At 33.2% G+C, this 23,627-nt stretch overlaps 1 protein-coding gene across 1 annotated transcript in view; it reads right to left on the bottom strand.

Moving 5' to 3' along the window:
* The window catches only part of LOC106478762 (AMME syndrome candidate gene 1 protein-like), a 44,082-nt gene extending 24,235 nt beyond the window's left edge, over positions 1-19,847 (bottom strand). The window contains exons 1-3 of the mRNA XM_013939325.2: positions 19,619-19,847; positions 14,896-15,006; positions 5,567-5,681 (exon numbers count right to left, since the gene is read on the bottom strand). Coding sequence (XP_013794779.1) covers positions 5,567-5,681; positions 14,896-15,006; positions 19,619-19,722 — 330 coding nt within the window. The 5' untranslated portion in view covers positions 19,723-19,847. The remainder of the gene's footprint in view (positions 1-5,566; positions 5,682-14,895; positions 15,007-19,618) is intronic.
* Between the last annotated feature and the right edge of the window lie 3,780 nt (positions 19,848-23,627).

Genomic DNA, 23,627 nt, shown 5'->3' with positions numbered 1-23,627 from the left:
ATTCTGAAGCTGTATTTTTAAATTATTCAAGCTTATGGGGCTAAAGAGCAATCAATGAAAATTCAGAAACCACTTTCCACACCTACCTCTGACATGCTCTACTTTACAATTTGCTAATAGATTTTTCTGAGGCTGACTCTCATTAAATTTATAACCAATAGAAAGCTTAGATTTCAACTAATACATTGCCATAGTTGTCCTACCACATGGGCCTACAGATAATTGACAATTTGGTTTGATGTGAAAAATAATTTTCTCACAAAGACACACTGGGAAGAATAATTGAATTTCTAACTGCTCAAATCACATGATTAGAGATACTTGAGTACCAGTACTGGTACTGGCAACCTGGTACTGCCAGTACTATTGCAAACCCTGGTCTGTCTTAAATAGCTGAAGGCCCATAACAGTCTACATCTGCTTATACTTAATTTTATTGTTTATTGCCCTTTAAACCACGTCTAACTAATAATCCCACCACAAAATTTGTAACTAATTTGGCAAATGCAAAGCTCATATTACCATATTGAAGGACATAATGCAGGAGTTGCTCATGAACATAACTCCTGAAGAATTTATATTATTTTTTTTTATTACCTAACCTAACCTTATCTAACCTAGTATGTTTCTACATTTTAGTTACATTTATAACCATAAATAAAGAAAACACATGAAAAAACAAGAAATTAAGTACTTACCTCTGATCTTGTTTTTTGCTATCAGTTGCCAAGGAAAGTTTAGCCTACATTTTTTTTAACTTTTTTTTTATAAAGATGGTACTAGTACACTAAATTTTTACTTACCTGAGTAATATACCTAAGAACACTGAATAATAACATCCACAAAGTAAACAATATCCTGTAATTATTACAATTTAATTGACTTTTAACTAGGACAATAGGGGCTTAATTTAATTCCCTTTGCTGTTCAATCTGAGCACCATGAGATAAACTTTCAAACTGAAGACAAAATTGACAATACACTGTACTAAAAACAATGTAGCATTATATATCATTCAATAGATCAGAACTTTGCCATTCTGTTGGTTATAAATGATATAATATAAAACGTCAGAGAGAATTATTGGCAATTTGCAAAAGAGAGGATGTGAGAGGTGGGCTTGGCAGGTGGGTCTGATTTTCTGGTTTATGATTTCATAAACAAATTAGATTTAAGACTATAAAAGTTAGGTTTCACCTTAATAATACCTATATTATAATGAGTAACTTACATTAACTTCCATACTTAAAAAATCCTCTTTCTCCCCTTGTATGAGACTCATGCATAATCTTTATTCTCTATGTGTTCTATCTTTAATTTATTTCTGAACCCTCTCTCAAAAATATTTTCTTACAAACCTAAAACTTAAATAATTTTAAAATTTGGTTTATTAACTACATTTTGATACCAAGTTTGTTTGTATACATTGATAGTAAAGTATTTTAATTAAGTTTTGAATATATCTTTGTAAAAGGTCATGACATACACACTTTGACCTACCTGTAGCGAGAGGGTTAAGCAGCAACATCTTGTGAATGTTGATATAGAGATACTGCTCCTTGAAGATCAGATTTCAGACAGAAAGGCCTCAGTTTGAAGATTTTTGTGTGTTTGTTTGTTGTTAAGTGCAAAGCTACACAATGAACCTACTGTGTTGTGACTACCATTGGTATTTAAACACAATTGTTCTAGCATTATAAGCCCTCAGACTTTCTGCTGAGCCACTGAGGAGCTTTAAATAGATACAAGTTTGGGCAAGGTGTGGGATTGATTGAGTCACCATGACAGTAAGAAGTGAAAAGGAGGAGGAAGAATAAAACAAGAGGAGACAGTGGATCTTTGGGCATACTCCAAGAAATGCATATGGGTATGATCAAGAAGAACAAGGGACTCAAGAAAAAAGATAGTACACAAAAGAGAAAAAAACCTTTCATGCAGGAAGAGAAGGAGACATGACAGCCTTGGTGATCGGAAATTCCATGTCTAACAGATATAAAAAAAGAGGCTGAACTGGCTCCACAAACAAATTGAGAAAGACTCCCAACAGAATTAACTGGTGGGTTGCAATCAAGACTGATTGGGAGAGCCTAACCAGTCAGTCCAAATGAACAAAAGTCCTCTTCAGACCCAAATGAAGACATATGGAGCTGTAGCCAACCCAAAGGGAAGAAGGGCTTTGCACAGACCATTTAATTATTGTAAATGAAGCAAGGAAGCAACAGATGGGCAGACAGCCTGGGATGTGGAAAAAAACATTTGAGACATTGATCTTGGTCATACACATCCTAGAAGAGAGCAACCACCCAAAAATGAGAAAACCATCCATGTTGATCCAAGGGATGATAAAAGTTGGTTCAAATGTGACATCTATAATAATAACTTCCAATCAGAATAAGCCATGTACCTAATAAAAACTAAAAATTAACCAGTCCATCAGTATAATGAATTAAATATACTTTTGAGTATCTACTTATAAAGATTAAAATACATATGACAGGTCACCAATTTCCCATCTTCTTGGGAACAACAAAAGAGGTTGGAAGTATATCCAAGAATGGGAATAAGAACCTGATTTAGAGTGAGGGGAAGGAGGAGGTTGAGGGTGGAAGGTTAGAGAAATAATCTGAGTAACCAATTTATCTTTGGCAAGGAAAGCCCACAGGTGTACAAACTGTGAGAGCCAAGCTTCAATCAGACTGGAGCCAAGAACCTCTGAGACCTACAATGTTCAGCTCTCTGAGAAAGGGCACATTAGATAGTAATATGAGGATGAGGAACAGAAGAGGGTAAGTGACCTGGCAGAAACCCTTATCCAAGAAATGCTAAAATCCAGAGTGAGCAGAGATGATTCCTGAAGAGCTTGAATATAAGGAACACCTCCAAAACCTTATCACAAAAAAAAGGGAAAAACATGAAAGTTCCTGATATAAGATTGAGGGAGACAAATTTCAGAAAGTAAACCTCGAAAGAAAGATACCCAGTTAACTGAGACACAATAGAAGAAAAAAAATCAAGAAAAAGGTAGAAAACATGTTTGTGAAACTTTCCCCAGTAAAGCTTTCAAATTTGCAATAGAAAGCCCCTGAAAGAAGATGAACAAGTAAGAAATAAATACAAGTGGACAGAGAGCAAGAGAAAGAGAAAGAACAAGAAAAGGGAGATCCCCAAGCTGATATAGATGATTCAAGTGATTGAGGCTCATGCAACAAGGTAGCCCAAGATTCAGCAAAAAAACAAAAGAAGAAAGAAAAACAAAAGAATGTCACATACCTATGGAGCAGCAAAGGACAAAGCTAAGATTACCTAATTCTCCACAGAAAGATAGAACCAAAGCAAAAATATAAACAGTTGGTCAAATTTGTCAAAGATGGGCAGGCTCAGCTGAAGTAACAGAAGCTTGTAGTAGTGGATGACTCCTGTTCAGGAGTATAAACAGTTGGTCAAATTTGCCAAAGACGGGCAGGCTCAGCTGAAGCAACAGAAGCTTGTAGTAGTGGATGACCCCTGTTCAGGAGTATAAACAGTTGGTCAAATTTGCCAAAGATGAGCAGGCTCAGCTGAAGCAACAGAAACTTGTAGTAGTGGATGACTCCTGTTCAGGAGTGCAAGAACCTCAGAAATGTCAGAAATATAAATATATGAATTCATAAGCCAGATGATCCATGAAAACATTTAGGTTTTTCTTTGTTAAAACTGGCCTTGTATGTCCATGGTACATAATGACAAAATTATTGAAAATTAAGTAATAAAACCCATTTGCTGGGTTAATAACAGGGAACAGTTTTGTCAAAGAAATCACATCACAAATTCTGGAACACATAACCCCAAATTCTGTGATTTGATTATGAGGACAAATCAAACTAATATAACTGAATTAAAAGTTCAAACTCAAATGTTTAAAATTTGGCATCTTTCTTTCTCATGATCAAAAAGATGAAGTTAAAAAGTCTACACTAATGTTAAGTAAAAGAATGAGTCTTTGTTGAAACACAAGTGCTCATGGGGTTCTCTGCATATGGAGAATGTATTGTCCTCCTAGTGGTGGGGGCTATAGTCTAATGATGATTATATTATAGATTGGCTCAGTACCTTGTTAATGTGTAGGGTTGGAAGTTTTGTTCAAGATGTGGTACATGTGCAAAATGTTTTTTGACAGCGGTGCAAGGTATTAGCTATCAATTCTGTGGAAAGGAGAGTAGCATTTCTGAAACCAACATTTATGGCAAACAATGTATCAATCCAACACAAAAGTTTTGAATGAACTGTATTCGTCATTCTAGTCAAATTTTGTAAAATATTTATCACTTATAATCAACTGCTGTAATATTTAATATCTCCAATAATAATTCATGTCCTGATTTCATAAGCAGATGTAATCAAACGACAGGAAGAAGGAACATAAATTAAGTAATTAAAATAAGATCTTATGTTTTTTTGTTAACATAATTTTATTTTAATGTCACTATCCACAACTTTAAGGTTCTAATTTGAATGTTACATTATTTCATAAGTTTTACCCAAAGTATGCAATGCTCAAAGTGAGGGGGTATACAGGAGGTAGGCATATCCCCACTTCTTAAAATCAAAGCTATCCATACCACCAATTTTTTTTTTTATAAAGTGCATCCCAGGACTTTTGAGTCCACCCATTGAGGCCTGTTATATGCCATATTCCTACTTATTTTTCTCACTTTGAGCACCAAAAGTGTGAAGTAGACTATTATAAACCATGAAAAAACATGTTATATATATATATATATGTATATATATATACATAAAAAAGGCAAAATACTCGGATAAGTATTAAAGCAAAAGGCTTACAGTGACTATAATTTGTAATTGTCATTGAACATACAATAAAATTTCTTAAACATCTGTCCCAATGTGGTAATTTCAAAATAACCATAGGCAAAAAAAGGGCAAATTAGAAGAAAGTTGTACATGCAATAGCAAATTATGCTACATTTAGATAATTTATTTAAAAAAATGTTAGTTTCTTCAGTAAACATCATATGCACTATAATAAAATTTAAATGTTCTCTAAATAAACTTGCATAATTCTGACTTGATCTCGAGTCCATCAAAATAATCAAAACAAACACTCCTTCCAATTTACTGGTAAGGCACTTCTTATTTACTTACCTGGCTATCACCCCCCCCTACAAACAAGGCTTTTCCTTGAGTATGAGCCATAAAAAAACAAAGCTGTAGGTATTTCATATGGGTTCCAATTTCTCTAAAATATGCATTTCTCAGGATATGATACCAAGGCCAATGAGCTGACAAAAACAAGGTGTCTTACAAACTGAGCAAACTTACTAGCTGCTGACTATTAGTAAGGCACTTTTCAACAACTCATCTAACTGGCTGTCACAGTCTCCTATATGATCAATAAACAGAAACAATTGGCAAAAAACCAAAATTTCACTTTGGTTAAATAAATTCTAGGGTGAATACAAGTGGAAAAAAAAAACATAGAAGTTTCACTCCATAATGTCTATCCTATAATGTGTACCCCTCCCAGAACAGTACAATGGTCTTTAAACAATACAAAAAAGTAACACACCTCCCAGTCAAGGTAATCTTCTCCTTCTTCAAAGTATCGAAGTATAGAAACAGAGACATGTAGTTTATTGAATTCTTCCCTGGTAATTGGACTAAATCGGCTATCCTTTAAAGCACTGAAAATCACAAATTCTTACTTATTGTGGTAATATCACTCAGAGATTCATTTCTAATGCATCTGACTCCTACTTATCTAAGAAACCAGCTTAATAACTGGTACTTCAGTGTGTAATAAAAGCTTGAACTTTAAAATGTACTTGTAACTCTACATATTTCAATTTAAATGGATTCCAAGTTGATTCTTACATTTACAAGGTCAAACTTTCACAAACACTTTTAAGACTTTTTTTTTTATTCTACTCCATTCCAACATCTTGTAACACTACTACATAAAATGGAATTTGTATACTCTTGCTTTTGAAGTACATTTTCATTCACAAGATCACCCTTTTAACCAACACTTGTATTAAATGTATTTGCACATGCCCAGTGAGGCAGCCGCCTATTATCAACATCTCGGAGAAACCAGTCATGAACAAAGAAGAATAGTCCCTCTAAAGATTGGCAATCACTGGAAATCATTTTAATTCTAAAACCTAGTGTTAAAAACTAATGTTTTGCATCTAGGTAAACAGAGCTAGTATCTCTACACAGAGCAGGAGTTTCCAGAACTATTCCGTGTTGGGTAAGGAACTCATATAAAACAGGAGTGACAAACAAGAAAACTCTATGTAATTTAGCACATCACAGCAAAAAAATAAAAGCATCTTAAAAGATAGTCAAGAAAAGAAAAATGACGCATACTATGAAAGAATGAAATCCACACACAACAAAGAATCCAAAAAGATGTCAAATCCATTCGTATGGTTTACTAGGGTCTTATAAGTTGAATAGTGCAATGGATATACACACAATATAATCTTGAAAAAGGACATTCTACTAACACACATGATGATGATAAAGAATTTGTCATTATTTAAACTGTTTATACCAATGAGGTAATTGTGTGAAGACAAAAGAAATTTTCCACAGTAACGAATTACCTAGACACAAAATAAGATCACATGACACAAATGAACAAAATTTCATGATAAAACTTTCATGGAGATACATATAATAGCTCCCAAAGGACATCAAACATCCACAGAAAAATAAATTGCAAGATATCGACTGTGATGGAACATACCATGGAGCTCTCTTCCAAGAAAGTATAGAATCATAAAAATAAGAATTTAAGTTAATACATAAAATTAATAGAAAACAAATTTCCTTAATGGAAGAATTACAGTGCATCACAAATAATAAAGAATTCCAACAACAAATCATAATAACAAATTCAAGTCAGAACAATCATAACAAATAGAAACTGAGGAATGAATTGGAAGCATCTTATTATAAATAGTTACAGAATTATCTTTATTTTAGATAAAGCAGACTATATTTCTAGAGTGAAAACATCTACTTCTCTCACATGCAGTCAAATAAAAAAAAAAATGTTTTTTTTGTAATACAAGATATTCAGAGTGACTGTAATGGACTAATCTAGAAAGTATTACAGATCATTAATCAGTTTTTTTTCTGAAAGGATTTTGAAGTTTCCAACTTATTATAATTTTTTTTTTTATTGTGCAACATGGAGATTCCTTCTCAGGAACAAATTTAAAACTAAGTCATAAATTAATGTGCTTATCAAGTAGTATCTAGATAATCTTATCATAACAACCCAGTAGTACTAACATGATTTGGTTTAATTCATTTTAGGTTGTGTAGGGCCGTTTCTTACAACTTCCACATAATTTTTGAAGAGAAATGAAAGCCTTGATATTAAACTTGGTCTAAGTTGTTTAACCAAATCCAGGGTTATTTGTCGATTTTGAAAACATATGAAAGCCATCTATCAAAACAGCAGCAAAATAAACACACTGAAATGCAATTTTATTTTGCTTGTATTTTCTTGATGAATAATGATAAAAACATGTCTTTCCCTCTATAATGCCTTCATAAGTCATTTTTACCAAAAAGTATTCTATTTATGGCTTTCTATTCAGTTACCATTTGGAAATTGACAAACTTTCAAACTAAACGCATACAACAGATAATTCAGTTATTCAGTATTCCTTCTGTTTTGTCAGGGTTTAAATGAAGTACCTGTATGTGGAAGGACAAGCACAATAACACATGTAAAAGATACACTAATTTATTTTGCTTAGTATAATTGTTATTTTTCTACAGCCACTGCAAACAAGATAGTGAAAACACAACTCTCTAAAGACCAATACATGTGGATACACAGTAGAAGAGTTGTCTAGTAATCCATGTAAAAAGTAGAAATTTGTCAGAAAGAAAAGAAATTTCATAACATGAACTTATAGTGCACTTTAGTGAAAAAACAACAACAGAAACTTAACTGAGACTAATAAGAAAAATGTACAGAAGATTGTTCATGACCCATGGTAGCAACACGCATTGCAAATCACCTTATCTCTGGGGCCTGTGGCTACAAAAGTTTATAGCTCTGACCTTTTTTGATGCAATTCAGTTGATATGTAATTGTTTATAATTGCAGATTTTACCTCAAATAGACCCCTTATTGGAGGTTATATTACAAGATTTTCTGATACAAAATTTTCTATGATTATATAAAAAAAGTACATTTTAAAGTTTTGAAGAATGGAATATCTATAGTGTTAAGTCATTTTGGTAAAGCAAATATGATTCCAACAGGAAAAAAACAAACTACTCTATACTTACTAAGGTGAAGAAAGTTAAAGCTTGTCAATGGAAATAACTGAAGAACACAGTGGTCTACTGCAGCTTAAGAAGGAATCTCCCTTAGAACTAAAAAAAAATCAACGGATTTAAGCCTACAAAAGACCAACTGTAGCAAGTTCTAAAAGTGGTATCTGGCATATGACAAATGGAAGTGTGTTGTTACATTGGAATATGTCTACTTAAGTTTATGCAATTCAATATTCTCACATAACTGATAAAACATTTCACAAATGGCACAGAACTTGTTCTCAAAGTCCTTCCGAGGCATTTAAACTGGTTGTAGGTTATAGTCATAATGGTAAGTTAAAATTTTGTAGTTTAAAAAAAATACCAAGGTAAACTCTTGATAATATGTTTAATGTGCTACACCACTATATTAAGAAAATACCAACTTTATATGGAATGAATACCAATAAGATGTGACTCCATCACGAAAAAATCATCCAGAAACATATCCAAGTCAGGATGTCAGTTATTCTACACCACACAAGCACAAACAAGAATTTGTGCAATACTATCCAAGGTCTGTTGCCTAGGCTATTATGCTTTTAAATAGCTCAAATGGGCCCTCGAAATCTGTTGACTTTAGATAGTTGATGAATTTTGGGAAGGATGTAAAGAGAAGAGGCAAAACTAACTTTAATATATTGTGAAAAGGTCTCCTGCACTGTATTGCAGAGCATTAGTCCATAACCAGGGCCATCACACAGAATACTATAAACAGCAGAAGAAGGGGCTGTAAGGCCTACATGATCTTCTTTGTATTGTTACTACAAATCATGAACACTTTCTTACACCTTATAATAAAAATTCAGTGATCAAAGCTCAAGTACTTGCAACAATATGAATCAATCAAATAAGTATCTAAAATAATCACCTTGATCATCCAATTTCTTAGTTTGATAGCAAAGGTAATATCCAAAGGATCCATTAGAAAAGTAAAAGGAGACAGAAGCCATAATCAAAGAGAATCACAAAGGAAATGAAGGGGAACAATCTTATAAAAAAATGCCTGAAATAATAATATAGGAACCAGAACTAACAGGGCATAGCAATAAATGAAACATCAATCAAGGAGAAAGCCACAGGATTCAAGGTATGACCAGCAGCTGTGATGCATATTGAAGAATCCATGGACTTTTCAACGACATAAAATTTAGCATCACAAGTTGGATAATATATATATAAACCCAGAAAAGTTTTTGGAAATCTACAAACTGAAAAAGAATAAAATTAGAAAACAAAGTTTGGTAATAGCAAATTGAAACATTATTGTACACAATGAACAACAACATGATTATAGCACTTTCAGCAAAATATAACTGGACATAAAATTCCAAAATGAAATGAGCTTAGAAAAGTATAGGAACAGATACCATTCTGGGATGTGCATACACATGTACTGTAGCTATGGATTAAAAACATACTCTTACGAATGAGCCTGTAAATAAAACTACACAAAACTGAATCACAAGATGATGGAATGGAAAAACTAGAAAAAAAATTGGCTTAATAACAATATAGGTTAAATAACTATTCTCAGTCTATGTATATATATATATTTTTCTTACAAGATATATTATTTAAAAGTATATTCAAAGACACTTTTAGTGAGAATTTTATACTTTCAAGTATATAAAAAGTTACTTAAATATTATAGAACTGATCTGTTATACTTCTGAACTGTGACAATCACATATATTTGTTACAATTTTATTTCTCAGTTTGTGTAACTTCTTGTATTTAATCAGATTTTTTGGTAATATATACACATAATGATAAATAAATGATATTGCCATCTTGATTTTTTTAACTGTTCTTTAGTGCAAAACACTTGAAAATATTTGTCTGAAAACTTGTTTTACAGCTACTAATTCTTTTTGTTGATTAGATATGCCAGAAAAAGATATTAAGAGCAATTTTTCTTTTAAATCATAACTAATGAACTAAAAGAAGTTTTGAGCATTATAAAATATGATTGTTAATGACACCAAATAAAGCTACTTTGCAAAACAGTTTGCTCAACCCTTGTTTCCATAATCAGATTAGGCCTAGTTCAAGGTACCATTCTACCAAAATTATGTAATAACCAAATAGAAGTATTATATTAAAATCTTATTATACAATGAGTACATATTATCTGAATTATTAAAATTTTGTAAATAAATTTTAAACAATTGTTAATCATTGGTCAATAGTAAAAGAACCCAGTTGAAAGCCCTAAATTGAACAATATGAATAAAAATATCCTCTTATATTTATTTAAATATAATTACCAGGATTTGATATTCTATTTTTCATAAAATTCATAAATTGCCAAGTTTGAAAAAATACAACAGGCATACTTTATCTGTTTGATGTAATGTTCATAATAGTTAACTTGTTCTGATTTGCTTATGTATAACTATTGGCCTTCTGCTGGGTACACAATATGTGCCCAAGATAATACATTATATGGTCTTTATTTATGTTTAAATTATTCTAGCTCAGCCCTTTTTCACTCGCAGGAGTTCAGAATATTGTTCAATGAAAATACTTTTCAATTCTCCGTATACAATTTAGCAATTCTAAAGTTTCAAAATAAAACTACAAACCAATTTATATAGTAAGTTTATATAATATAAAGTTAAGTCTCAGAGAAAACAAACAGTTATAATGCAGGAATGAAAATCAAAGTTCATGACCAACGGGTAAAATCATCATTGCCAAGAAACATTAATATTTATAAGGTCTGAGCTTAGTTTCACAGGAGAATTTCTATACCTTGTAAATTTGTTAGAATTGGCTTGAATATATTTCAAATAGCCTTCATAATTTTTTTATTGTTTCTAGTTTTGTTGCTTCTTTGGATACATTTAGGAAACTGTTAGCCCAATTTGTATCATACTTGCCTACAACAACTATGAAAAGTAATAACAAACTGTTTCAATTAATATTCCGTGGTTCTTTCCCAATATTTCATAGAAATGAATATTTACCCATATGTATTGTGATTATTAACTAGTTATATTAATTTAGGCTTGTTTCAGAGTTACATGTATGTGGTAAATTTTATAAAATATAATTGAGCATGCAATTTCTTTTGAGTAACTATTAATACAATCAGTTTACCACTAGCATATATTGGGAATTATACTCTCAAGACATGATACTTTCTTAACAAATATAAATATATGCTTTGGCATGGTAGAAAAATTCTGAAAATATTGATGAGTGAGTTGTTTATAGGAGAGGATCCTCAGAAGTGTGCAGAAATGCATGTTTGAAATTTTTTCTTTGCGAATTACAATAAATCAATCACACAAAAGCTAACATTTTTTTTTACACTGAAAAAGTATTTCTGATAGGCACTTACCTCCTCTGACACAAAGCTATCTCAATCTTCTTTCTGACCACTAAGAATTTTAACACTCAGTGCAACAGTCTATATAGCCCACAAATGTTGTGCCACTTTTGAACATGAAGATAGCATTTTACCACCCTCCACCAATAGTATTGCACCATCTATATTGTCACAGCTAGCTCTTTCTAATGTTCCCACTCAATCTTCACTTTAGAGAATTGGCAGGATCTAAAATTAGTAACACTGACAGTAGGGAGGAAGGATACAAACTGTGCAAGTGGAGGTAAATACCTATCAGAATTACATTTTCAGTGTAAGAAAATGTTAACTTCTGATACGGGCTTACCTCCTCTCACACAAAGTTAGAATCCCACACCAAAAAGGTGGAGGGGCCAGTGTAGGTGCCTAATAGTGAAACCAAGCAGAAAGCAACCACCTAGAAATAATTGGTGTGCTCAAAGACAGAAATGAATCACATATGTGGGGCACTGCACCTACTTCTGTAACAGGGATACTCTTTGCCCCATAAGAAGGAAATTAACTGGACACAGGCAGAAAAAAAGGATGTGCAAAATCTTAATACAATCTGAGGGGTGCAATCCACAGGAAAAAACAGTGAGTTCGCACTGTTTACGTATGGTTGGTGTATGTGTATATAACCACAATGTTTAGGTTCTCTAATTTTTTTTTGATCTGGGTGATCCTTAACCTCCTAATGCCAAGGATGGGTTGTGGAACCTTGTCATTTTGCCTCATAAGGGTATCGAGTTCGCTTCAAGTTTTCATTTAACAGAGCAGTTCATCACCTGTGAGAGCCAGCTGTTTTCTGATGTGGTTTGTGTGATGGAGGACAATTTGTCATACATCAAGCAACTGGAATTATGAAGAGGAAGTTAGCATTTGGCCCAAACCGGACAAACTTCCAACACCACCATAGGAAAACAAACTCAACCATAGGAGCAGGGATGGAAACCTATTTCAATCAGAATTAATAAGAAGGGGGCCTCTACTGCACTCAACCGTGCACTTAACCCGGTATTCCGAGGACGATCCTGCATAGACTGGTTCTGCTCCCACCGACAATTGGTCCACCTGGGAATAAGCATTCAGAGGAAAGGGAAGGAGGGAGCCCAGTTTTGCCCTCATCTCACTGAGCAGATAATTGTGTGGTTGTATTGTAAGGTAAGTTTCTACTTCAAATTCAGGAGGAGGCCTCCTTGGTACACCACCCCAGTGACTGGAAACTGTTAAGGACTCCAATACCCAACTTGGAGAAAAAAAGGAGGGGAAGTAACTGCAGTGGGGAGTCTGGAGGATCATCACACTGGATAAAGTGCAATGGGTGTCCATGATTCCATATCCATAAATGAGTTAAACTTAAAGATACCTAGAAACACATAGGTATATACCACTAGGCATGCCACTAGTGGTCTTGCAGAACACCCCATCTCCACAGTGAGCATTATAGATCTTACGGTATATATTGTGGGTTTGAATAAAAGCATACCTGACCAGGTAACACTCACCACAGAGTGGGATCCTACGAGTAGAGGTAAAAGATGGTCCCTGAAAAGAAAACATAAATGAAATGTTGTGAAAATACATACCCAAGTCAAAGGCAAATGGACATGTGTAGAATTGCCACAGGAGGGAGATGGTATCCAACCTAAGAAAGATACAGCCAGATAGTGCATATAATGAGCGATAAAGGAAGAGGGAGTAGTCCACATATCAGCCTGAATGATTTCTTCCAATGGATGGTGAAGACAAAAAGCCAAATACACGGTGATATGACAAAGCTTGATGAGAAGAAACGTTGAAGAGACGGCGACCTTCCATGGATAAGTCTGAATACACCAGCCTACGAAGTTGACAAACGCAACCAGTTAGTGTGACAGAGGAAAGATAACGGGAAACAGAAGGGTTCCAGGGAATAAAAGGTCAGTAACATTAACCACAAAAGAAGGCAGTATGTGCCACATAACACCATAGGGAGTGAACCTGGGAAGGAAGCCAATCAGGATCAGAAAGGGAGTACAGGTGGGAGATGGAATGCAAAGAAATGAGTATAGATTGTAGCATACCAAAATAAGATGGTGTCAGAAAATGTGAATCCAATTTTCTTCTCCTCGATTGTATTCATCCTCAGAAACATTGTCAGGTTGAAAATGAGAAGAAATCGCCAGCCAAACATTGGAATCTAACCTCCTACAAATTAAGGCATGTACCTCCTCAGCAGATAAAGTCAAACTTGATGTCTGGGTAGTTGTACCATTGTTTACCATAATGGGAATTTCCATTATTGATACATTGAATCATAAAGTCATTCTAAATTACTGTATACTTCGTTAACAATAAACGAATACAAAAAAATCAAACAATTCAATGCAAACACAGTAAAAGAAAACTGTTGAAAAAGGTATTGAAATGTCAATGAAGTTCAATCGTAAAAGGTAGTCACATGTGAAAAAACAAGCATCTAAACAATGCTGTGTCAATAAAAAAAGTGAGGATTGAATGGGAATGCTAGAGGGAGCTAACTGTGCCAATATTCGTAGCACAATACTATTGGTGGAGGGTGGCCACATGCTCAAAAGTAGTGCAACATTTGTGGGGTATATAAACTGGAGTGCTGAACATTAAAATGTTTTATCAATGCTTAGTGTATAAAAAGAAGATCAAGACAGCTTTATGTGAGATAAGGTAAGACTGTATCGGAATGAAAAAATATCAGTTTTCTAATTTTTTTTTTCAGAAAAACTTGTTGAAATAGTTATAACAATTATTTTTTACTTAAAATTTGAAACATGATAAGCATGTATGTACTCAACACCTGAAAGGTGCTCACAGGTCCTGAAAGGGTTAATGAAAAGTTTCTAGTTTTTAACTCTTCCTAAAATAGTTTTAGGAATATCAAATGTTCAGTTGAGATGATGATTTATGTGAGGTGGGTAGAGTTCCATAAGCTTAAGTTTTATAATAAAAATGTATTGACACATGTTGATAGTTTTATTACCTAAAAAAAAAACTTTAGAAAACTATTTTGTTCTTTTATACAACAGTAAATGTACAATATTTAATTTCTTCAATAGATCAGTAACTTTTCATTTCTCAACAAATGTACAAGGTCATCTGTCAATCCACACAGAATGTAGTGAATGACCAATACATAATATTACCTGTTTAGTTAAGAACTGCAAAACATACAATGTTACCTAGTGACAGCATATTCCCTGAGTCCTGAGTGAAGGTTCATGGCACTAAAGGTACCTATACAACCCCGTAACCTCCGATCTTTTCCTATCTTCCAGGTTACAAAAAGAGGACTGAAAAAAACAACAATATTATGAATTATTTTACGACACGAAAAATTTGAAAAAAATTAATCTGCAGTACCTGTACAGCATATATTAAAGGTAAGCTAGATAAAAAAATATATTAAAATAAAGGCATCTACACATTCACAATGAAACAGAAACTAAAATCTTCTTTTAACTAAGTTTTTGAAGTAAAATTGAATCCATCTCCTAAGATGGGTAGCAAAAAAAAAATACTTCCATGTATTCAGATCCACTGTAGTCTTCTTCCATTCTCATAACATTCACTTCATACTGATGGTTCATAAGTTAAGAGTACATTGCACATGTGGTACATGTAGGTAATTATTATTTAAAAAACTTATTGTTATAATAATTACTAACATTTATCCAAATGTGAAGTATAATGTGTACTTATAACACATTCAGCTATTCTTAGAAGATAAAAAGACATAAGTCTGGGGTATAAATTACCCCTACAGAGGAGCAAAAGCATTTCATTTAATCATTTTTTATAATTAAACAGTTCAATAACTAGTACCTAGACAGACAACAAAGTAATCACATTAAACAGAGGAGAGGCTGTGAATGTAACAGACTAGCAGCATCCTTATTCTGAGATGAGACGGTGTGATGAACAGTCAGAACAAATACTCATTAAAAGAGTATACAGAAGTCTTTAATAAAGACCTTGAGACAGATGCCAACTTTTCTTTCCCATGCTTAGACTGAACCCATTATTAGTACACACATACACACAAAGAGCATAAAGGGTATTAAAGCATAACATCTGATCACACTCCAATATAAGTCAAGTTTCAACAAGGATGGAACAGCCAGGATATAAGCTAAATACAGCTAAATGTCACACAATTAAAGGATGAATATAATGAGGGATGTCAAACTGACATTTTGCAATTATCTACTGTAAAAGCCTTGAGAGTCAAATTATTGTACTGTCAGTAAATAAACAAGCAAATTACAACATGAACCATAAAAGGTGCAAAACAAAAATTCTAAAAAGAAAGAGATGACTCACAATAAAACAGGACAGAAGTTTAGACCAGTAAAGGTAAGAAGTTTTTGCAACAATAAAGAAAAATATATTAACAACCAAAGAGCACAAAACAAAATAGATAACTTAAAATATCAGCAACAACAATAAAAAAAAACTGGTTTCGAAAGATGAAAAACTAGAATATTAAACTAGATGAAATAAACCTATTATGTTCTCATGGTGGAAAATTCCAAACATACTGATGAATCCTGGATGGGAGAAGTTTATAAAAAAAAATTAATACACTAGTCATAACTGAACATGTTTAGCTCACAATCTCAAGACATAAAAAGGTTTATGATCGACGAAGATGATGTGTTTTATTCAGAGTTAAGCCTAAGTAACAGTATAGCTACACACAGTTCAACATCTGGGAATGGAGTGATTTGTCTAAATAAGAAAAACTTATTTAGACAAAAAAAATTGGTTAATGACCAAACTTGCAAATTCCAGAACAGGCCGAGCCCAAATAAAAAAAAAATTTGTTTTTAAAGTTAATGGTACAGAAGTACAGCCTTCAACTATCAGGTTATGGACTTTGAGATAAGTCATATTTGAGTTGAAACTAAAATCTTCATGTCTGTCATGCCCATTTAAGTTAGCATAAGGTGAATAAAGTTAAAAAACTACCTTATACTTAAGCATTCATGCTGATGTATATAAAAGCCATTGCAATGCTATACTACAGTTAATTAAGATGTGTTTGTTTGTAATCAAGAACAAAGCTATACAATAGGCTATCTGAGCTCTGACCACCAGGGGTGTCAAAACCCAGTTTCTAGCATTGTGTCCACAGACATACAGCTGTGCCACTGGGAAGTGGTTAGTTAAGAGAAAAAGCTCCAGCCAAATCAGGATCTAATTTGGACAAACTGGAAAGAAGCTTACTTTGAGTTACTATCTATAATAATATGAAATACCATTATAGTACAAATACATGTAAAATAAGTTTATACTTTTTTTAAATTTGTTGGTATAAAAATATTAAAAACCAAATCATTACAAATGATGTAATTATGGATTGCTATGATACTGATTTTAAGACACTGTTACAACCAGTGAAAATTTGAGTGAGGCTCTTTAAATGGCTCAAAAATGCTTAAGATTGTGCCCTGATAAATAAACACATTCTTAAATTATTTCATACAAAACATGAACATGATACAGATCTAGAATAAACAAAATTTCATTCCACTTCGTACTTGGACATCAACTTTGATGACCTAAAATAATTTATCATTTATATTGTTAAATCCAGTTATATCTCCAAAAACATGTAACAGGTGTAATAGTTTAGAAGTACTTACATTAGACTTATGATGGTTTGCACACTAATTATTGCTCGCAACCATTTTGTTTCTTCCAAAATCAAAACACTTGTAACAGAACATCAGCACATCTACATATATATATATATATATAATCCAGTACAAATTCATTCATAACTAATTTAAAAATATTGAAGACTTGGTTAAACCATTACATATTACAAACTTTCATTAAAATATGAGCTAAGAAAATATGGTATTAAAACAATTCTGATCCCTTATGTTTTAGAACTTAACTGAACCTTTCTCTAGCTTAGAATGGAAACAAGACACAACTGCCTGTAAAAAAATTCATTAGATTACAAAATATTTGGAGTCACTGTTATTTTAATACTTTATTTTAGTGACTAAAAACTGGTAATCAAACACATGTATTAAAAAGAGAATTATTTAGTATTGTTTGCAAATTGTCAAATCAAGTAACTACCACAATTTAGGAAAAAAAAAGTCTCATTACTAAGTGCAAAAATACACAAGATAACTAAACCAGAAAACTTTTGTGTGTCTTAGACAAATATAAAATTGACAATGTCTTGACACATCAGTTTGACTTTCTTGTATTGCTTAAGTTATACCCACCACTAAGTCCTTTTTTTATGTTTATTTTTTAAGTGCTATTTTTTCTTATGTATTGAATGTTCGCTTTTCACAATTCAGGTCGTAGAATACTTTTCTTGTGAGATAACTTTTATGCACAAAATCACTGTTACCTGGCTCATTCTAATATTTTATCAATATAAACCTCTGTACAATATCATAGATTTTTTTTAACATATGGACTTTTAGAGACACTTAGATAAGATACATTAAAAAGGTATCTTACTTAAAAATTATGACACTAACCAAGTTGTTTCACAAAATAAAACTCCACAATATTAATAAGGAGCAAACTGTCCTAAGGAGACTATAGGAATTTCCTATTTATTCATACACTTGTAGAAAGCTACCACCAACTACGATAAAATAATATTTTAAGTAAGAGCATTGTCTTGCTACATCAAATGTAAAACTTTTTTTAGTTTGCTGAAAAGAAGACATCTAGTTGAGCTTTTTTCTACTATCTAACTACTGCCAAGTCATTTCCTCCACTTCCTTTTTTCTTATAAATACATCCATTTCTCCTAAAAACAAAATTCTAGTTACTTTGTTTATATAAACAATGTTTTATTTATATCAGAAAAAAAATTAAGTATATAGTCAAATAATAATAAAAAATCTTTTGTAGAAAAATATGGTACATGGGCAAACTTTTAGTATAGCACATATGAAATGAACATGAATAAAGTTATTCATTAACGTGCAAAATTACAAACGAATATACAATAAGTTGCTTCTCTTAAGATGTCTAATTCAAATTGATGTAATGCAATTTAGAATATTACTTTGCTTCACAAAGATACATTATATAAACAATCAATAACTGGAGCTCTCAAACTATTTGAAAACAAGCTTAAGCCACTAAATCTTTTAGCAAATGAGAGCATAATCAAGTTAACATAGTAATTTAATCCATTAAGATCACATCCATTATTCTATATTTATATACAAGTACCTACCCAACAATACTTCAGAAACATTTATATTACAACCACACACCACTTCATAATCCAAACAATTACATAAATTTTAAAGTTAATACAGATGCTGTTACTGTTGACAACAACAAAGATATGGAATTAGATCTATTTGATAGATCCAAAATTTAATCAATTTTTTTCAAATAAATATTATGATGAAAAAATGCGAAATTCCAAAATGTCAACAAATGAAAAGAGTATTCTCAAAAGATATTAGTTTGAATTATGGAAAATTAGTATTATAATTAATAACTTTTTTTAAGCAAATGATGGATATATGGTTAAAATAAAACATGAGCTTATATAACTACATTGACAACTCAAATTAGGAAATTTTATGACAAAAATAAATTTATAATATCATCTTGGAAATCCTTGCCCAGCTATATCTACTTCCTACCATTTTTTAATTATTATATGACAAAACCAATAAACATTTACAACAGGAATGACTACCCTGTGTACTTATTATATTAATAAGCTTTACGGTTTTTAATAGTAGATTTTCATTGATAACTGGTTATAGAAACTAAATATGTAATTAACCAAAAAAGCTAAACAAATCAACACAACTAATTGATAATAGATGGCGCTAGTCCTGATGGGCCACAGATCTTTAAGATGACACTATAGCTGCATACTTAGCTTCCTACACGTACAAGCTGTCATTTGGAAAGTTTGGAGACTTTGGAGGTTCAAAGTGGTTTAAATGGCAGTACAGAACATCGAAACAGAAAAAACACATATCAACAGAGGCCACCATCCCATTTCTGTAAATTGTGGTTGGATAGGGAGTAGAGATATAGTAGTCTCCATTTCGGAGAGGACTTTGTTGTCTCTCGTGCCTCTCATGGCTAATTTTCTGCTTCTTAGCCCCACGACAAACAACCGCCATTATACTATGCCAATCTAGACAGAGCGCCATCTGTGGTAGAGACGTGACACTACAAAAGTTTTCTTTCCATTATGAAGTACAAAAATTAAAGTAAAATAAAACAATAAACATGTTTTTATGAAGTATTTGAAATGTTTTTCTGTAATTTTAGCAGGTCACATCAATTACTCACAAAATTACATTTAAAAACGAAATAGAATTTAAACATGCAACTTATTTTGGTGAAGCTTTAAGTGATACAAAGTATATTAAGTATACATGAATATATATTTGTATTTTGATAATCATACAAGTAGGCAAAAAAGACAAACATAATTCTTTGGTCATGTGAAGAGGAGAAATGGGATGGAACACTTGGTTACAACTAGGAAATTTGTGCGGAAAAGAAGTAGAGGTAGACAGCGAGAGAAGATCCTGGACAGTTTAACAACTTGGCTACACAAAGAGAGGGGGACTGATGTAATTACAAGTGCCTGGGACCGGGAAAAGTGGAGGGACATGATCGCCTACACTACAAAGCACATTACTTGTTGATGATGAGGCGAATTTAAGCATATAACATTTTTATCAGCAACTCACTCTTCCTATTCTAAAAAATTTCCACCACCTGACGCTTAATTGAGTAGAAAATGGGGGGTAATCTCCCCCAGTATTTTAAATGGGGAGATGCTCCATGCACTAAATGCCTCATTTTGTCAACTACATATAGTATAGAATATTGGACAAAATTCACCAACACATGGTAATATGTAATTTGATTTAGTACGTGGCTAGATGATTGCAAACACAATTTTAAAGCCTCACACCATATATTGAATTTACAATAACTGTAAGCTTTAAAACAGTTCCAAACGATGTATCAGTGCAGGTACCAGATAATTATCAACCTCTTTACTTTGCCAAGCAGAGATATTGTTTCCAACCAATGGCCCAGCAGGTCTATGGAAACCAATACCAAGTGGTAAATACTGCATCTACACTTATAAAAACTAAATTAACCCAAGTCAAGTCTAGGTATTGACTTGGTAGAGCATAACAAATAACTTGTACAAAATAGTTTGGTGGTCAGCCCATCTCTCTCAGGATTGGATGCTCGAGTTCCTGGCTGATACAGAAACATCAATAACACTGATATATCTTGCATTATATCAAGTCCTCCAACTCAGACCGTCATTTTGACCAGTGGATACAACCTTTCTTCTGGCAATTGGCAATACACTAGATGAAACTGGAGATGAAGCTTTTATTCTGCTTAAAAGTAGTCCTTTGGCATAAGCTTCTTCATGATAGACATAGTGCAGAAATTATTAATTATGTCCGCTCGTGCATCTGGTAAACAGATGTTTGACAGGAGAGTTATCTGATATCGGCCAGATGAAGCTCAAAAACAGTGGACTGTGGGAGTGTGTGTAATAGATGGAATATGAATATCTCCCTATACACAAGTGGTGTTCTATGGTTTACTATAGACAAAGTCTAGTACATTGGTACCATGTAATGTGGTTATAAAAACCACACATGAAATGAACTGCACAGTTATCTATCCAAGAAGACGTGAAGTCCCAGTGTTGTTTTGTAATTACGATAATCAACTATCCAGCTTTATGCTGGAATGGTCATAGATGCAGTAAGTGAAGTGTAGGTAACTGATGTTAACAGTAACGTGACCAAACCAAGTATATGCCTATTAACACATCTGAGATCATTGATAATTGAATGTGCAAACAGTCCAGATCCAATACATTGAAGCTAGTCAGTGACTGTTAGTTTAGTGTGCTAATGTATTATGGAACCAATTGGCTGATTGGGTCAAACAACAATGACTCACCACAGCATAGTTACAGGTGACACACATCCAAAAAAGCAACCATTATGCCAGCTTTCCTAGGGCTGTCGCCAGTACTGAAATTCCAAGGACGTTGAAGGATGGAATCATACAGCCTTCAAAGAGTGCTTGGTGATTTCAAATAGTGACTGTCAAGGAGAAGAAAAGTATGTCAATATTCTGTATTGATTTTAGATGGGTAAACGAGGCAGCTTGCTTTGATGCCCTTCCCTATCCATGAAAAGATGAATGTCTGGACACTTTGGAAGGTTCCCATTGAATTAACACTTTAGAATTGCCATCTGGATACTGGCAAGTCAAGCTGGGTTATAACAGCAGACCTAAGACTAATTTTCACAGGAAAATGGCTTATATCAGTACTGTGTCATGCCATTCAGCCTGTGTAATCCAATGACTTTTTAGGAGTCGATAGGAGCTTATAATGAAGGGGCTTCAATAGGAGCGATGTCTGGTTTACATCTTCAAGTCTATATCTGAAAACCTAAGTTATATTTCAGTAGATAAATAAAGCAGTTTGAAATCGTGAACAGAAATGGAGTTTCTTGGTCACATTGTAGGTAGAATTGGAATCTCTACAGATGATGCTGAGAATGAAGTGGTAAGATGCTTAGTCTCAGCTTGTGACCGTGTTAGAAGTCTCTAATTTCCTTGGTTTGGTATCATATTACTAATGCTTTGTGATCAAATTCTACAAAATAAAAGTAACATTGCTTACTCTCACTAAAGTTGAGATGCACTTTGGATGGAGCAAGAAATCTAACCATGTATTCCGATCCCTCAAGTTTGCATCAACTAATGCTCCATTGCTGGTACAACCACAATAAAACAGCAAATTCCTATTGGACATTGATGCTAATAATAATGGAATTGGTGCAATGTTATCACAGTTACAGGGTGAAATTAAAGCATGTAATCATATTTGCTAGTCTTACACTCATGGCTCCAAAATGCAGGTACTCCATATCAAAGAAAGAACTGTTTGCAGTTGTAGTCTTCATAAAACACTATCGCTAATAGGAGGTTTTCTGTCAGAGTAGGCCATGATTTGCGGGAAATGGTTAACAAACTTTAGAAACCCAGAAAGGATGGTAGCATATTTGATAAACAGTGCAAAAACATGACTTTGCTCGGATCTGCAAACATGTAAACACAGATGGGCTCTCTCTCTCTCTCTCTGCATGGTGAGATCCTGTCCATACATAGAATTTCCTTATCCTGGACATCATGCAAGAGTGAAAACATTTCTATTAGATCAATGCCAAGCCATTCAGTAGGAGATTCTGATAGTGGGTGGATGTCATGATTAACACTTCAGTTGCTCTGAGAAGAGCAATTGGAAGACCGAGATATAGAATGACTGTTCTTTGCTATGCAGCAAAATAAATCGTAGACAGCACATATACAGGAACATAGCATAGATGCGTGTAACCTGTAACACTTGTATGATCAGTTGTGAGTGCAGTAAGGTGTGCTGCACCATTGCTATGAAACATTAAGCCACGATTCTCAGACTGTTCTACAGCTAGTTGTCCCCAGAACTTTAAGGTAAGAGATTCTTCAAACCTTGCATAACACGAAGACTCGAGGGAACCAAGGTATTATCCATACTTTTTCTAACATTCAATGGCAGTTATTTTGGCTGCATTCAAGATGTTTGGCACTGGTGTGAATAATATTGTATTTTATATGTCACCCAAAGAAAGAAACACCTAAACCATGGTAAACTCCAATAAATATTTTTTGGATCTCTGCTACAGAGGATAGCTCTGGATATCACTAATCCACTTCCATAGATAGAGTGGTCATAAATATATTCTTGTCTTGTCACCATTGACTACTTCATATGTTGATGGAGCATTTGATAACATGGTTCGGAGCACTGGAAGAGCTCCACATCCATAAGGAAGCCAATTTCAACAATTAATTG

The sequence above is a fragment of the Limulus polyphemus genome, unplaced genomic scaffold (genome assembly GCF_000517525.1).
Source record: "Limulus polyphemus unplaced genomic scaffold, Limulus_polyphemus-2.1.2 Scaffold247, whole genome shotgun sequence".
In the NCBI taxonomy this organism is placed as follows: domain Eukaryota; kingdom Metazoa; phylum Arthropoda; class Merostomata; order Xiphosura; family Limulidae; genus Limulus; species Limulus polyphemus.
The sequence above is the reverse complement of the archived record's forward strand: the minus strand, read 5'-3'. Positions and strand labels throughout refer to the sequence as shown.